Source organism: Heptranchias perlo, chromosome 17 (genome assembly GCF_035084215.1).
Source record: "Heptranchias perlo isolate sHepPer1 chromosome 17, sHepPer1.hap1, whole genome shotgun sequence".
NCBI lineage: Eukaryota > Metazoa > Chordata > Chondrichthyes > Hexanchiformes > Hexanchidae > Heptranchias > Heptranchias perlo.
The window spans coordinates 31,381,115-31,399,047 of NC_090341.1; the positions used below are offsets into that span (position 1 = coordinate 31,381,115).

Consider the following 17,933-nt stretch of genomic DNA (forward strand, 5'->3'; position numbering starts at 1 on the left):
TGCCTCAGCCTCACCTGTGGCTTTGTCAGACTAGCTAGCTACTCCATGTGACTCTGGGGCTTCCATTCATGCCTCAAAGGGGATGAGCTGGGATTCAGCAGCATCCTCCTTATGCTTTCCAGGAAGAAAAAGCCAGGGAATGCTATTGGGGTGGAGCTATCCCAGAACGTATCTACAGGACCTGCAGGTTTAAAGGAATCATTGAGGCTGTGAGGTCCCCGCTTCTTAATGTTGCTATGAGTGACCAAGAGAAAGAAAGAAAATTGGGTTTGGGAGGGGGGTAGAAGGGAGAACAGAAAAGGAATGTGGTGGGGGGTGGAGAAGCAGAGGAAGACAGACTCAGAGGCAGAGCAACAGCAAGTAAGTGCTTCACCTTCCTGCCTCTTTCCCTCCCTATTCAGCCTTGCTTTTTTAATTTCCTCTTTGTACCACACACTGCCTTTTCCCAAGAAGATAGACTGGAGATGTCCCAGGCCTCTAGCAATGCCACTCTATACCCAGCAGCTACATGCTAGCGTCCAGGGTATCTGGGGTGCTTCTCTTCTCCCCACCCCCACTTCATAGAGCAGTGTCTAACCTTTACATTGCAACACTCAACAACAGTATAAAGTAATCAAACACAGTCTCATGCATATCACCCTGTGCAGTGTTGGGGCAATTCTGTGAGTGGCCCTCAAGCAAGATACCAATTGGGATTGTGGCTCTTGATAATAAGATTGAGTACCTAGTTGATGATCCTATCACCTGGCCCCCACCCTTTCTCATAGATTGTACTGTTGATGCTCTGCACCTGTCAGCTTTTAAAGCTGTTTATATATGCATGTTTAGTAGAGTATTCCCAGACCATTTAGATTCTAAGAGTCATTGTCCATTTTCTGTTTACTGAAAACCAATAAGTTGTAATAGCTTTGGCCAGTGCAGTGTTAATTCCAGGTTTTGTTCCCCCACTTTTCCTGAGATCTTTTCCATTATCATCTGCTGCTCAGTACCTATAGCAACATGGGTATCTCCTTAAGAATGGAGTAAAAAAATCGGATAGGGAATCTTCACCAGGTTAGCCAAGGGCAGTGTTGGTAGTCTGGGTGTTGGCTGCCTACTGCACTCTCTTGGATGCAGAGGATTCATTGCCCAAGGAACCAGTGAAGGTCGAAAATTTAGCAGGGGTGGTGGGGTTGGGTAAAAGAAAAGTGGATTTGTGCACTCGTATACAAAAATACAAAGGTGCAACTGGTATAAGTGTCTCATTATTTGCTTTAGGTACAAATAAACATCTTTTAAAATTGTCAGGCTAAGCTGCTTCCTGGCTGAGGCAATAGACCTCTTAGCCTCTGAACACTAATGGAGTGGTAGCTATGGTTAAGAGCTTAGCAAACAGTAAGTACATAATTTTAAATAAGCATATATTTTTATAAGGAGCACTCTAGTTCAGGATCTATATATTCTTAATTCTGACCAGAAATAGTCAGTAGAGGAGCTGGTTATCTTAAACTTCAATTTAAGACCAAAGGTACAAAATGTGCAGTGTGTTCCATTTTTTAAAAAAATCGTCATATTCTGCAGCATGACTTCAGTGGTTAAACCAGAGAAGATGCATCCTAATGTGAAGATTGATGGCACATCATTGAAAATGATGCCAGTTCCCATTAATTCCACCACTGTGAATGCTTCAATAAAAACTGGCCTTAATTGTCCTACAATACCAAAGGCACCCCTGCCCTCCACTGGACAGATACCCAATGGTAAAAATCTTCTGTCAACTCCTTCATCCTCAGAAAAGAAACTTGAAGATGGTAAAAATATCAAGAAGTCCTCTTCTCATAAGCGACTGTCAGGTGAGTCCTAATAGACTTTTATAGTACAGTGGAACTGCCTTAACTTTTTTGGGTATCAAATAACTATGCTTTAAAAATTAATTTGCTGAAAATTAACCTAGAAGTTGCAGAGGATAGTTAGGACTTAAACATCTCAACCGTGTCATCTTTTCCAATGCATTGGTTTATTTGTCAGTATATTGTTTTTAGAAGGGAAAGATAATGACTGGAAAAACCCCTTTAACTTCTTTGAAGACATTGTGGATAAAGTAGATGGCAGGATTCTCTACTACGGGGATGATCAGCTAGCAGCACCTGAACCATGTGCGGCTCTCCTATGACTCAAACACAGTTCTTTGGACCTATCTGCGCAATCAGTCCTGATGTGTCTGGGACATAGGTTAGCCATGTTAAAACAGGCAGCCTTCCTTCTTTTCTGATTTGGGTAAATATATTTTGAATCATCAATTACTTAATTTTAACTTGAATGTGCCATTGTATTGATTGGGTTTCATTACTGTTTGCAAAGCTGGCGAGGCATTGCATTCACCCACTGAGCCCTCAACCCAAGAAAATCAGTCTAGTTATTTCTTTTTTTTTAATGCAGTCCAATGCTTTAAGAGGCAAAAACTCACTGATACCAACCCCTATTTTATTGACTCTTGGCCAGGCACACTCCTTTATTTAGTATTAGCAGCTTAGTTTGGAGTATGCCTGAAAATTCCTTGGAAATTAGCAAATTCTTTTCATTCTTGAAATCCTGAAAGCTTCTTTATCGAAGTGTTTACAAGGTTGGAAATGCATAGCATGCACAAGCTATGTAGGTGTAAGTTTTTTTTTACTAGGCACTTCATTTATCATGCAGACCCTATTGAAAATGCCCAAAAGTTTTCAAATAAGAGATCAGGTGAACATATAATGAGTTCCCTGGATAGCTCAGTTGATAAGTACACTACTCAGTGTGGAGTTAAGCTATTCAGACCAGGAAAGTTTGATCCCCAGTATGTGCTGGGTTGACTGATCCAGATGGGGTGGACCTAGGGATGTTACTAGGGGGCATAGTTTCAGGATAAGAGGTCAGCCATTTAAGACTGAGAAAAGGAGGAATTTCTTCACTCAGCGTTGTAAATCTTAGGAATTCTCTACCTCAGAGGGCTGAGTCATTGAATATATTCAAAGCTCAGATCGATTAGATTTTTGGACTCTAGGGGAATCAAGGGATATGGGGATCGGGCAGGAAAGTGGAGTTGAGGTCGAAGATCAGCCATGATCTGATTGAATGGCGGAGCAGGCTCGAGGGACCGTGTGGCCCACTCATCAATTACTTGATTTTAACTTGAATGTGCCATCGTATTGATTGGCCTCTGTCAAAATTGTTGGGTTTTGCGCTAGATATTCTCTCCAGTTCACGATTACCTTAGCTGACCACCTTCTCTTGTAAGCTGACCTCACATCCCGTGAGATCTGAAGTGCATCTCTTTCTGCCCTATAACAATGGCATAACATTTGCTTTGTGCACTGGCTACTCAAATATTGGACATGCTACGCGTGCATTCTCCAGTCTTTATGAAAGGCGGACTGAAAAGCACTTTATTGATGTGGGACACAGCTGCAGTAGTTTTGAAGGACAGAGGAGTCGAGGGTGGGTCCTTTTAGGGGAGGGGGGTGTAGTAATGGCAGTTTTGAAAGGGAGGGGGACAGTGCCTGAGGAGAGGGAACCATTTGCAATATTAGCTAGCATGAGAGGCAGGAAGGGCGGATGGGGTTTTTTTTGCCACTAAAGTTTGACTTGTCAGCAAAATATTTGTGGGGAAATTAATCTTAAAATGTCAGGCTGGCAGCAGAATTTTTCCTACCTTTTTTTAAATTTTGTAAATAATTAGTTCTCCATTGTCCAGGCAAAACCAGAAAATAAATAGTAGACCAGTATGTTCTGTACTACACATTCAACATTTTCTGTCATTTTATAATAGAACGGGAGTTTGACCCAAACAGACACTGTGGTGTTGTCGATCTTGAAACCAAGAAACCATGTACAAGATCTTTGACATGCAAGGTAGGTTACTGTTGACTTTTGTGGTGTTTTCTTTGCTAAAGGTTCATGATGGTTTGACTTGTGCGGTCATTGTTGTGTGAACGGAATTACATTGTTGCTAGTTAAGCATTTTATAAGATATAATTGGGCCTATTTTGTAAGTACATTTTCATGCAAGCTGTCATTTGATTTACAAAGTAGTAGCTTGAGGTCTGGTTGGAAGTACAGGAAGACTGGAGAACGGCCAAATGACAAGATTTCAGAGCATAAAACTCGTGCAACCTCCTTTCCTCCCACTGGGTTATCCTAAAGTATGTGGCAGGTGGATTCTATTGAGACCAAGCAAAACAATTCCAAAAGTAAATAATAATGAAAAGATGATAGTTTGGTCTCGTTTGCACACAGCGAAGTGTTTGCTCATTGAGTTTGATTTTGCATATTTAACAGTGTATTGGGTATTTGTCAGCTCGTTTCGAATATAGCAGTGCTTTAAGTTTAATTCATAACAAAAATAATTTATAAGTAAACAATATTATGTAAATTTCATTGTGTTCAATATTTGCAAATTGATAAATACACATTTGAGGGTTATGTAAAGTTAGCATATTTAAAGGAAATGTTACAGCAAATATTTTTATAATGTGAATTTATCCTTGGAAATGTTCAGACACATTCCTTGAACCAACGGAGAGCAGTACCAGGTCGTAGGAAACATTTTGACCTTTTGTTGGCTGAGCACAAAAACAAACCCAGGGAAAAAGAATCACATCGAATCTCTGAGCATCATCACCAGGCACCCCTTCTCAGGGAATCACATCCCTCGCCATCTAAAGCTTCCCAGGAATTGCATCAGAATTCCCATGGAAATGTTGCATCGGATGTAAAACAGACGGTGTCTGGCAAAACCAAACTTCACAATTCAAGTCTTCCAAGGTATGGTCACTTTTACATTTGAATGTGCTGTGGTCAGACTTTTTTTTGTATTTTTAAGTTTAAAAAATTTGGATATTTGGATTAGGGTTGCCTCTCCAGAAATGAAAGATTAATCTCCTGGACATTGCCGTGAGCAACCCGGGAGAAAAATCATAGGAACATTGAAAAAAATGTCTTATGTTATAAAAATATTGGAGAGACGGGGAGTGGGGGGGAAGAAAGCAATTTGACTGGGTGAGGCGGGAGGTGATATGATGAAACCTCTAAGAATACGACCAACCAGAGTTGGCAACCCTAGTTTGGATGTTGCATAGCATGCATGCGGGGCAGTGTCTTTGTGATAGAAGGTGGAGGTAGAAACTTGAAATTTAGGACTTGCACTGCTTAAATTATATTTTCTGCCAGCCAGCCACAAGGCAGCATTCTGGAAAATCATAAAGCTCTAGTTTCTTGAATTTTCATACTATTATGATGTGCAAAAATACAGATGTACGATTGTTCTAGAATGGGCCTTTTTTATTTCTGAGTCTTGTTTCCATAGTTTTCAGGGTGTAATGAGTTTTATAGTATGCTGAATCTGTGCTATGAATGTATTGAACTTAAATATTTTTCTTTAATGCATAATAGGAAAATATGGTCACTATTGTTTCTGAACATTTCCAAATTGGAATGGACTACGGAATTGCTTGAATCTTCGCACTGTAGTCGATAATGTTCCTTTCTGCCATCCTGATTCTTCTGAGCATTGCCTCACTTTTGCATTCAAAATCATTAATCAATTCAAGGATTGCAACAGACTCAGATTTGTTTACAGTATACAGTACGGGATGTTCAATGATTCATTATGTTGCCTCCAATTTCACTTAATATGAATGCATCACAACTTAGTGAAAATGGTTGTGCAGATGAAATGACTTGAAGCTTTAATGCCTATTTTCAAAAAGAACATTTTGTCCTGAGAAGGCTAGAAGTGATTATGATGGTGACCTCGGGTACTTTGTGTTGTGACAAACATGTAGTTAGATGGTTTTAGTTAATTTATTAAATCAGCTATATAAAATACCAATAAAAACAGGTGATGTATGAAATGGAAATTCTGTATGTATGAGTGTGCTCTGGTACTTAACTTCCAAAGTAAATAGTCTTGGATGTTTATCTGCCTTGCTTTTGTAGTTAAAGGTAACTGCATAATAGGAGTTTGGAGGGGTGGGTAGGTGAAAGCAGTAATACCGCACACCATGGCTTTAGGTACTGATGAACCAACAGACCGCATTTGAAGTTAATTTGAAAAGTTTTCACATACACAAGAATTGCATTTAAGAATCTCATGTGACACCAGAATGGGGTGAAGATTCTCCCAATGTGCAACATCTCATTTTGCTAAATTAAATTGACAATGAATGTTTCTTGTTCCAACATTTTGTTACACCACTTTCCTTAATGTGCATCATTTTGATTATGCATCTTCTGTAAGGAAATGTTCAATAGCGTAGCATTATGACCTCGAAATTTAAGAACAAATTTTCATCGTCTCAATCTAGGAATCTTGCTGACTGCTGCAAGTTATGCTCTTCAAATACTAGATCATTTTATTGTTTTACAGTTTTGCTAAATGTGACACAATAGCCAAGTTTATTACCAGTTTCTTCTCCACTGTGACTATTTGAACACAGCCAGTGCGCCAGCTATGATATAGTAGTTGGCACAGGTACATTTTTAAGGAGTTTAATACCTTGATGATGGAAAGGCATTGAAAACAATAAATATTCAATGGGTGTGACCCTGTCAAACTGATGATCCATGTTTCCATGCCACTTATTCTACTTATGACAAAAGTGCGTGTGGCATAGGTGCTTGTTTGAATGGTGATGGAGCACTACCCACAGTTTCTTCATGATCTAGTGAAATAAGTGCCATTTGATATGATGCTAGGCTCAAAATAGTTGAGGACAGTAGTATTCAATGGGCTCCATTCATGAGATTTTTTTTATGGTATCAAATGTGTTCATGTAACTGAGTTTTTTTTTTGTTTTCTTTTGCAAAGGCCTGCCAGTTGTACATTACAGCACAGTGGTAATACCATCACAGACACGGCATCGGTACATGAATTTTCACATCCCTCACTAGTAGGACAAGACTCAGCATCCAGATTGTCTAGTGATGAGGGAGAATGTGATGAGAAAGAGGAATCTGCAGAAAAACTAGACTGCCATTATTCTGGACATCATCCTAGACCAGCAGCTGTAAGTTTAGCAAATTGTTGATTTTCAAAATGAAAAGTTTGTTTGGTGTGTTCACTGTCCAGTTTTTTATAAAACCACTGTGCAGCCTGCATCTTTAGCATCAGATACAGCACCTGTTTAAAGCAGAATTTTTTTTTGTCTGTAACTGTTGTAATTACAATTGTATTATACATAATCTACAATATAAATTATGTCTCCAATTTCTTAATTTTTTTTTGTTTTAATTGTCAGAATTTTTCTCAACATTTTTGTTTTGAATTAGCTTTGCACCTTTGGAAGCCGGCAGGTTGGCCGAGGCTGCTTTGTCTTTGACAGGCGATGGGACCACTTTCGGTGTGCACTTAGCTCTATGGTTGAAAAGCATCTTAATTCACAGATGTGGAAGTAAGTATAAAACAAATGGTTGAGGTCTTTTATTTTATGAAACACTTGCGTTTATATAACACCTTTCACAAGATCAGGGTGTCACAAAGCACTTTACAGCCAATGAAGCACTTTTATAGTGTAGTCACAATTGTAATGTTGGGAAACTGGGCAGCCAATTTGCATACAGCAAGGTCCCACTTATAGCAATGAGATAGTGACCAGATATTTTGTTTTAGTGCTGGTTTAGGGATAAATATTGGCCAGAGTACCTGGAGAACTCCCCTGCTCTTCTTAGAATAGTGCTATGGAACTGTTTACGTCCACCTGAGAGGGCAGAGGGACCTCAATTTAATGTCTCCTCTAAAAGACGGAACCTCCGACAGTGCAGCACTCAATACTGCACTGAAGTGTCAGCCTAGATAGTGTGCTTGTGTCTCGAGTGGAACTTGAACCCACGATCTTCTGACTCAAAGGGGAGAGTGCTACCACTGAGCTAATGGCTGACACTTTAAATTTTAAAATATTTATTTTTTAACACTGCTAATGATTTCCTGCCACAAACGATCCTAAACTGAAAATCTACCCAATGTGGAATAAATCACTTCCTTACTAAATGCATCTTCTGGTGGACCAGCTGAGAAATGGCATTGGTAATGGCTGAAGATCTTGGGGAGGATAGTACAAATGTAGAGAGAGCGTGAAACTGCGTCAGTGAAATTACTTTAAATTTTTTAAAATCAAACCCTGAAAATGTAAAAAGTGAAATTAAACTCTAGCTTGTTTAATTGAAGAACTTAGTAGTAAGATGGAATGTTATTATGTAAGTATAAACTTCAATCAAAAAAAGTAAGAACCTTAAATTTCAATTATAGCTGTTAACTGAATAGATATTTGTAGATGTACTAAATCATAATGGTGTTTGAAAATCTGGATGAGTATTGTGATGTGTGAAATCAGTTTGTTTTTTTAATGGATATTTTTATGGTCAAAAGTTTCATTCTCTTTATTAAAAAGTAATAAATACCTGAGCAAAATAATTTGCTTTTTGCTTTCAGAAAAATTCCTCCTGCAGTGGATAGCCCTACATCAACACAGTCAAATCCACACAGCACTGGCATGAACTCCTCACCACTGTCACATTACAGTGTTAATGCTGCAGGTTTTATTTCCTCTACATCAATGTCCTCATCATTGATGACATCTCCAGTGTTAGTTTCTTCTCCATTTGTGTCATCAATTGAAAGTAAATCTGTGCTATCATATGCAACTACTCTAAATGCTCACCCTGCTGCCTTGGGCGTCATGGACCCTGCTTATTGTATGCAATCTAGACACGTGTCTTCACCTTCTGTGATGCCTTCTGGGCTTTCTTTGGTTCCTTCACCTGTATTTAATAAACCTCAAAAAGTGAAACCCAGCAAGTCTTTTAAACCTAAAGATCCTTCATCTACCAGCAGTAATAGTATTAGCAACACCAGTAGCAACAGTAACAGCAGCAGTTCTGGAAAGAAAAGAAAAAATATTTCCGCACTGCCACTACATTCTTCCACTCATTCCACAGAATCTCTGAAGAAAAATTGTGTGAATTCTGGGAGCTCGGGGACCTCTTACTACTCATCTGTCTCATCTTATAGCAGTACACACAATGTTGGCCTCAACTGTACGAACAAGACTAACTCTTTAGGCCTCAAACATGACCAATCAGGAAAGGGGCTTCATTTGGGGACCCCTGCAGAATCAATTAAACGAATGAGTGTGGTTATGAATAGTAGTGATTCCACTCTTTCACTAGGGCCATTTGTCCATCAGTCAAATGAGCAGACTGTAAATTTATATGGTGGCTTTTCACATCCACATACCCCACTGGACAAGCTGGAAGGGAAAAAGCGGAAAACGTCACCAGGTTCAAGCACCATTAACAGTGGTAATAAATCGAACAAGATTGCCAAATCGCCTGTGGTAAACAATGTTCATTCAAAACATCCCAGTGTGATCCCAGGAACACCAGGGCTTTCTAACAACACTCTCCTTCATCAGGTATGAAATACTGAGAAATGGAAAAGTGAGTTTATGAGCAAGCTGCAGTGCTTTAAGAGCAGCTTTTTTTCCCATATGGTGGGTGTTGGTTAGGTTTTAGAGTTTGGTAAATATTAAATTACATTATAATTGTGCAAATGTTATTATTTCTCTTGTAGCTCTCCTTATGAATTTCTGTACTGGATCGATAATGCATATGTATTGCTGGAACAATCTACACATTCTTGGATTTCTACAAGGATGGTGGCTTCTTAGGTCTTTCCACCAAAAAAGCTTTCAACAATTTTACAAGTCTATCTGTCCATATTTACTCATGTCTGATTGTAAACTTGTCATTTACTGTTTATGCTGTGTGGCAAATATAGCAAACTGATGTACATAAATATCAGTGAGGGACGTTTTATTTAAGAATTTATAAGCTATGAAATTGTACCACCTTACCTCAAAATCTTCATTTGTGATGTCAGAATTAAGAGGTGCTATGCTTTAATGAGTCTAGCTGGAATATGCCAGTGGTAGCATATATTTGTCTTCCCCACAGCCCCTCCACAAAAGCAGTAAGGTGCTGCCAGTGTTGCTTAGGGTAGGGGTATAGTATGTTCGTAGATGGGCTTTGCAGGAAAAAGGAATGAGTGTTGCTGCTTCTTATTTGTAATTCTTCCAAGCAATATTTATAATAAACTAGGAAAAGCATTAAGAATTCTAATTCTTTTTGTACATATGAAGTTGCTTTCTTTTAAAATAAGAATGCTTGTAGAAAATTAAAGGTGAGGTAGCGGTCTTCTGTTAGTGTGAATTTGATGGTTAATTAAACTGTTCTATATTTTGCAGCCAAAGGCTCGACCCTGATAACCAATGCTCTTCTGGAAGAAACTGGACATCTTTTGATTTAAAAAAACAGGCACTCTGAACTGCAAGAGGCCTTTGAGTTATTACAACTTTCTTGTTCCTCAGGTCTAGAGGTACTGTGGATAGTAGAATCAAAACTGTATACAGGTTCTGAAGCCAAGTTTGTGGAAATGCCACCTTCTATAGTGGCACATTTTAAATTGAGTTGACATGGACATTGGGATGAAATTTGGCCACTGCAACTGTTGAAATCAGTATTAAACATTGGGTACGTTGATAGAAGAATGACTACTGATCTATGAAATTTATGCAAAGATGCAGTTTTTAAACTATTTACCGCTGACAGGTGCATTTGCTAAACAGTTTTGGATTCAGAACTGCCAAGAGTTTAAACATAAACATAATGACAAATTAGTTAATGGGGTGTTTCTTTGTTCCAAAGCCCCTTGGCATCTACTGGAAATTTGTATCACAAAGCAGATATGTTGTATTTATTTTTTCATTAGATTTGTGTGTACTGTGTCTACATTTGAACTAAACAGTTGCCAAGTATATGACTTGTGACAGGTAGTTATTTTTGACATTAGTTTTATTTTTGTTAAATCCACAAATCTTGGCCTTTTTGAGCAGAAAAAAACTGTGGAACTGAAATGATAAAAATGGGAAGTTACAGTCCAGCAAATGCTATTGTGTTCTGTTTATAGTGATTATTTTAAGAATTTTGTGTGTAAATTCTAACTGCTCCCTGGTTAGAAATACAGCAGACTGGTGAGCTGAAAAAATTACATCATGTTTGGGGTATAGATGCAACAATTTTATCTTTATGAATCAAACATTCAAGTTTGCTTAAATGGATCTATGAATAAATTTTGTACTGTGAATGCGGTACCAAATTACTGGGGTTCAGTAGCATTTGCAGCTTGGTCTTGCCTGTAGAAAGTGGTAAGAAAATAAAATTATTTTAGTGTACGCTGCTTCCTCCCCTTTTGGCCTATCTGTAGTCCACATAATTTTGCACTAATAGATTATATCCATTTCCGGAATAGATTTTAATAAAAAGGGATACAGTCGTAAATTTTCATGTCCGATAAACAGAGAATATGTGTAAAATCAGGGATTTTGAAATGAAAATTCCACAAAACAAAAATGTTTAAAATGACCACTTTATTGAAAATTTGGGCACTTTTCAGCATTTTCCCTTTGGTCTACAAATTGGGGAGAATATCAGATGAAAGCAAATGTTTGCAACATTAACGTAGTGTTACATCTTTCACTTTCTCCCCAATCTAGATGTAAGGAACAATGTGTGCACAGTATGGAGAATGTGAGCATACACTAACACAATCTGTTACATTAATCTTAACACAGATTTTTGAGGGCAGTGTAGTGATTTCTATATAGACCGATTTTAGGAAATATAAAACTAGTGTATAGTTGAATAATATGCTCTTGGAATCATTGTTAGACAAATGGCAGGTAAACAATAAAAGGAGCCATCTGTTGCAAATGCAATTTCTCATAGAACAGTTTAAGTTGTTGACCAAGTAATAATGCCATTTCCTTATGGGTTATAATGGCTTCTATGGAAATTATTTTTTAAAAAAAGGAAAAGAAGACTGCTCCTTTCTGCTGTAATAAAATGGCACACCTTCTGCATCCAAGTAGATATTTTTAAGACTGGCTTTTACTGAAGCTTACTTGTTCCGTTGGGACAGTTACCAATTGTAACTCAAACAGTTTTCTTACCCCAATTTTCAACAAACTAAGAAATAGAGTATGTCACAATTTTTGTACCTTTTATTTTGAATTTTCTTGTTTAATGAATTATACAAAAGTATGGAAATATCCCTATTTCAGAATGCATATTTTGTTAAAATTGTACATATTAAATATGTATTTTTGCACAGGTCATTTTCTTATATCCAGTTTTGGTACAATTTTGAAATCATCTGGTATTTATTTATTTAGGAATTAATAAATAACAGGTAAAGTACCTTTATTGTTTAGAGATTCACTGCCCAGCCAATAATGCAAAATGCCATCAGTATAAGATTTATGGGGCACTTTTTATAAAAAACTTTTGTCCATTTTGGGATTTGGGAGTGAAATGATTTATTTTTTGGAAGTGGGGGGAGGGGAAGAGAAGAGAGCCTCAAAACTATTTCACTGTAATAAAATTGCTCATTTGTTGCCTAACTCCCAGTGTAACAATTGCATTCAAAAGAAAATCATCCCAGACACATCTGAAAAGAAACTGCTTTTTAACTACATCATTTTTGCAGCTTTTAGTCAAAATTTAAAGTGCCTGATAGTTGCTTCAAAACGACTGTTTAAATTGATCATTTTTTTAAAAAAAAGAATGTTCAGTTTTTGATTAGGAGCTTGCTTTTCCCACCTGTGGGTTCCTAATGTTTCACATTATGCTTAAACCTTATCAACAAATTAATTTGGAATGATTAAATCTTTTTCAATTGTGAAATGAATATATACCAATTTCTTTCAAATTCTGATTGTATAATGTGTGTGTGTGTGTGTGTGTGTGTGTGGTTGTACCACCAGCCAAGAGCAAAACAAAAGGCCTTTACATTTCTGTACCTTTGTTGAAGCACCATGTTTTAAATAATTTCAAGTGAAAGAGGTCTAAAGCACTATTGCTGTATAACTTGGCTCATTAAAATAATTGTACTTTTGAGTTTGACCCATAGTATCTAATACTACTGGAATGTAAATATTCTCATCCTGACTATATTTTGAAGGTGATGGTGCCTTTTGGAAAGGAAATATCTCTCAGATTTCACTGAGTATCTCCTAAAATTCTTTGTGGATTAATAGGGTCACAAAATGCAATGTTTCAGGAGTAAGTCTTCCTATATAAAAAAAATATTTCCTTGACAGGATCCTGTACTAATACCACAAATTCAAATGAAATTTATTTTAAAAGAAAAAAAAAAGCTGAGATGAACATTCTGAACATAGGAGAAGTATTCTTGTCTTAAAATAGGCACTCTGACCTGTTAATAGTTTAAAATTTATCTAATGTAAGGAATAAAACAATTGCAAAGACAAAAGCAATAGACATAAATGAAGAGTTTAACACTACACATCTCAAATGTGAATGTAAGCCTGATAGCAAAGCGTCTTGCTCCTGCTCATTATTTGAGCCTGGTTCTAAAAGCAACCTCCTGTGTAAAGTGTGAATAGTTTCAGAAGTACGCATAATCAAGCGCACCTGGTCGCTATGGTATCAGCTGGACTTTGTGTTGCCTGCTGTATAATTCATGAACAAATGTCATGGGTCAGACAGAATCTTTCGATATTTGAAAATGTATAGTCTATTTGTTTTGTAACGTTCTGTAAATAAAAATAATTTATACTGTTATTTATAACAAATGTAGTCTTTGATTCTTTGCATACCATTATGAGAATTAAAATATCTAAGATCTGCTTAAATATGAATCCTGGGGTACAAAATGCACTAAAGGCTTTTTCAGATTAAGCCTTTGAATGTGGGAATATCATGGTTTGGCTTAGTTAGGATATTTAAAGGATTGATCATCGCCTGCACAACCTACATGCTCAGATTTTACTGGTGTTCTTGAAGTGTCAGGAATGGTTAAAGTTATATGCAACAACAACTTGTATTTATACAGTGCCTTTACTGTAAAATGTCACAAATACCAAACAAAATTTGACACTGAACCACATGATATTAGGACAGGTGACACAATGCTTGGTCAAAGAGGTAGGTTTTAAGGAGCATTTTAAAGGATAGAGGTTTAGGGAAGGAATTCCACAGCTTAGGGCCTAGGCAACTGTAGACATGGCTGCCGTTGGTGGAGCAAAGAAAATTGGGGATTCCCCACAAATTAGAAGTGCAAAGATCGCGGAGGGTTGTAGGGCTGGAGGAAGTTACAGAGATAGGGAAGGGCAAGACCATGGAGGGATTTGAAAACAAGGATGAGAATTTTAAAATCGAGGTGTTGCCAGACTGGGAGACATAGGTCAGCGAGGATGGGTAAATGGGACTTGGTACGAGTTAGGGTACAGGGCAGCAGAGTTTTGGATGACCTCAAGTTTACCGATTGTCCATAGGCATAATCAAGTCGAGAGGTAGCATGCAATTATTTCTGTAATATGTCCTCTTGGCTTAATGTAGCTATGCAACTAGAACTTGCTATTGGGCCTCCTGCCTAGCTATTTCCTATCCAAGTGTCAGGTGTTATTACCAATCAATCCAAAGCTGTTTGAAAGCAGGCATTTCTGTTGTGTAATGTTTTTGTTAACTAGAAAGCTGAATTTGGTTCCTTGTTATTAAACACTCAATTCACAGTACGAATAAGTCAATTTCCTTGCACAGCTCCCATTCCATAACATGGAGTCTGAAATAAGCCAGACCTGTGTAACTAAGTGCTCACATTTTTGATGCACTGTAACAGTACTGGTCCCTCATGCACTATAATACTAAGGTATAGTGGGAGCTAGGTAAAAGGAGAAATGCTGATCTATGTTGGTAATCAGCACATCTGCAATGGAAAATTTCTAAATCTACCCAGGATAGACCCCTGCCTTAGGATACTTTGTACAATCTTGAGTTAGGCATTCATAGTTATAATGGATTTAATAATCCAAAAGTGTGATACTTATAGGTTGTACAGGTCTTAACTAAGCTGTGATGTAAAATGGGCAGAGGTCAACCTTGTTAGTTTAACCAGTTGCATTATACTTTAAACTATCACCACCTTAGACTTGAATACTTCCTGATCCACATCCATTTGCTTCCCTAGATGCCATCTATTCCCAGCCAAAACTCAACTTCAACACCCCCATCCAATCCATCGCCAAACCTGCTCGATCCACGTTTTCATCACCCGCAGCCTAGACAAAGTATCCCCCTCCAGAAACCTTGTGTAAATGCCAATGCAGCGCTTTTTGCTGCATCCGAGCTTGTAATGTGCTTGTCTTTTCTCCTCACTGCCTTAATTACAAAATTGTCACTCTAACCACACATCCGAAATCTGTGTATCACTTAATATCTCCCCCATTTTATATATGCACCCTCACAGCTGTATCTTGAGACATTCTGCTATAACAGTGTAACTGGCTCTATTCAATAGAACTTTTTTTAAGTTCAAATTTTTAATTATGGGAGGGATAACAACACCTTCCCAAACAAATTCCGTATTAGTTCCGACTGAGGCCAACACTGCTATCTGGCCTCCCACCACAGAACCAGACCATTTGACCCAACTGGGCTATGCTGGTGTTTATGCTCCATCTTCATCTAACCTGAGCAGCATAACCTATTCCTTTCTCCCTCCTGTACTTATCCAGCTTGCTCTTAAATGCATCTATACTATTTGCCTCAATCACACCATGTGGTAGCAAGTTCCACATTCGCATCACTCTCTGAATAAAGTTGCTCCTGAATTCCTTATTGGATGTATTAGTGACTATCTTCTATTTATGTCCCCTAGTTTTGGATTCCCCCACAAGCACAAACATTTTCTCCACCATGAGAAAAGAGCCCCAGCCCCAGATTTACAAGGATGATACCAGAACTGATAGTTACCTCTCAGTTCTGGTATCATCCTTGTAAATCTTTTTTTGCACCTTAAGTGTAGTCTAACCAAGGTTCTATATAATTTCAACATAACTTCTCTGCTTTTCAATTCTATGTCTCTAGAAATGAAACTGTGCTTTTTTTTTAATGGCCTTATTAACCTGCATTGCTGCTTTTAATGATTTGTAGATCTTTTTACTCCTCTACCCCAATTAGACTCTTATTTTCTGAGTATGTGGCCTCCTTATTTCTCCCACCAAAATGCACCACCTCATACTTTATAGTGAAATTCATTTGCCATTTAAACACCCATACTGCAAGTTTATTAACATCTTGCATTTTGTGAGGCTTCCTCACTATTAACAATACCCACCCCTTTGTTGTCATCTGCAAATTTTGAACTTGTACTGCTAATTCACCAGTCCAAAGTGTTAAAACATATCTCTTCCATGGCTTTTTTTGCAACAACTGCAGAATAGACTGCCCCTGTAGCTGTACCTGAAAATGTGGAAAACTGCCCAGGTATGTACAGTCCACAAAAAGCAGGACAAATATAATCTGTCCAATTACCATTCCATCAGTCGTCTCTCAATCATCAGCAAAGTGATGGAAGGTATTGTCGACTGCTATCAAGCAGCACTTACTCACCAATACTCAGTTTGGGTTCTACCAGGACCACTTGGCTCCTGACCTCATTACAGCCTTGGTCCAAACATGGACAAAAGAGCTGAATTCCAGAGGTGAGATGAGAGTGACTGCCCTTAACAACAAGGCAGCATTTGACTGAGTGTGGCAGCAAGGAGCCCTAGTAAAATTGAAGTCAATGGGAATCAGGGAAAACTCTCCAGTGGCTGGAGTTATACCTAGCACAAAGGAAGATGGTAGTGGTTGTTGGAGGCCAATCATCTCAGCCCCAGGACATTGCTGCAGGAGTTCCTCAGGGCACTGTCCTAGGCCCAACCATCTTCAGCTGCTTCATCAATAACCTTCCCTCCATCATAAGGTCAGAAATGATTGCAGTGTTCAGATCCATTCGCAACCCCTCAAGCTAATGAAGCAGTCCGTGCCCATATGCAGCAAGACCTGGACAACATACAGGCTTGGGCTGATAAGTGGCAAGTAACATTCACGCCAGACAAGTGCCAGGCAATGACCATCTCCAAGAGAGAGTCAAAGCACCTCCCCTTGACATTCAACAGCATTACCATCACCAAATCCCCCATCAAGATCCAGGGGGGGTCACTATTAACCAGAAACTTAACTGGACCAGCCATATAAATACTGTGGCTACAAGAGCAGGTCAGAGGCTCCTATACTACAGCAAGTGACTCACCACCTGACTCCCCAAAGCCTTTCCACCATCGACAAGGCACAAGTCAGGAGTGTGATGGAATACTCGCCACTTGCCCGGATGAGTGCAGCTCCAACAACACTCGAGAAGCTCGACTCCATCCAGGACAAAGTAGCTCGCTTGATTGGCACCCCATCCATCACCCTAAACATTCACTCCCTTCACCAGCGCACAGTAGCTGTAGTGTGTACCAGCCACAGGATGTACTGCAGCAACTCGCCAAAGCTTCTTTGACATCACCTCCCAAACCCGCAACCTCTACCAGCTAGAAGGACAAGGGCAGCAGGCACATGGGAACACCACCACGTTCCCCTCCAAATCACACAGCATCCAGACTTAGAAATATATCGCCATTTCATCATCATCATCGCTGGGTCAAAATCCTGGAACTGCCTAACAGCACCGTTGGAGAACTTTCACCGCAAGGACTGCAGCGGTGCAAGATGGCGGCTTACCACCACCTTCTCAAGGGTAATTAGAGGTGGGCAATAAATGCTGGCCTCGCCAGTGACGCCCACACCCCATGAACAAATTTAAAAAAATACTATTTAGTTTAGACTACCCTATTAGCCACCCAAAACTTACCATTAATCCTTATGAACTCTGCAATTTCTAATTTTAGAATTTGGCACTGTATAGTTGCAGTCTGCTCCTTGCAAGTTATTGTTTGCACAGGCACAGTCTTTTCCTTATCTAACCTTGTATACAGTTCTTATTCTTTCACCCTGCCTTCAGTTGCCTTGTAATT

General features: G+C 38.7%; 1 protein-coding gene across 2 annotated transcripts in view; it reads left to right on the top strand.

The window, feature by feature from the left end:
* Positions 1-13,658, top strand: part of LOC137334229 (ataxin-7) — a 111,331-nt gene extending 97,673 nt beyond the window's left edge. The window contains exons 6-12 of one of the 2 annotated variants that reach the window (XM_067998842.1): positions 1,561-1,832; positions 3,785-3,867; positions 4,514-4,779; positions 6,824-7,022; positions 7,285-7,406; positions 8,444-9,425; positions 9,584-13,658. In XM_067998842.1, the coding sequence (XP_067854943.1) occupies positions 1,561-1,832; positions 3,785-3,867; positions 4,514-4,779; positions 6,824-7,022; positions 7,285-7,406; positions 8,444-9,425; positions 9,584-9,595 (1,936 nt within the window). In that variant the 3' untranslated portion in view covers positions 9,596-13,658. The remainder of the gene's footprint in view (positions 1-1,560; positions 1,833-3,784; positions 3,868-4,513; positions 4,780-6,823; positions 7,023-7,284; positions 7,407-8,443; positions 9,426-9,583) is intronic. The other variant, XM_067998840.1, reaches the window with a different exon arrangement.
* Positions 13,659-17,933: the final 4,275 nt, after the last annotated feature.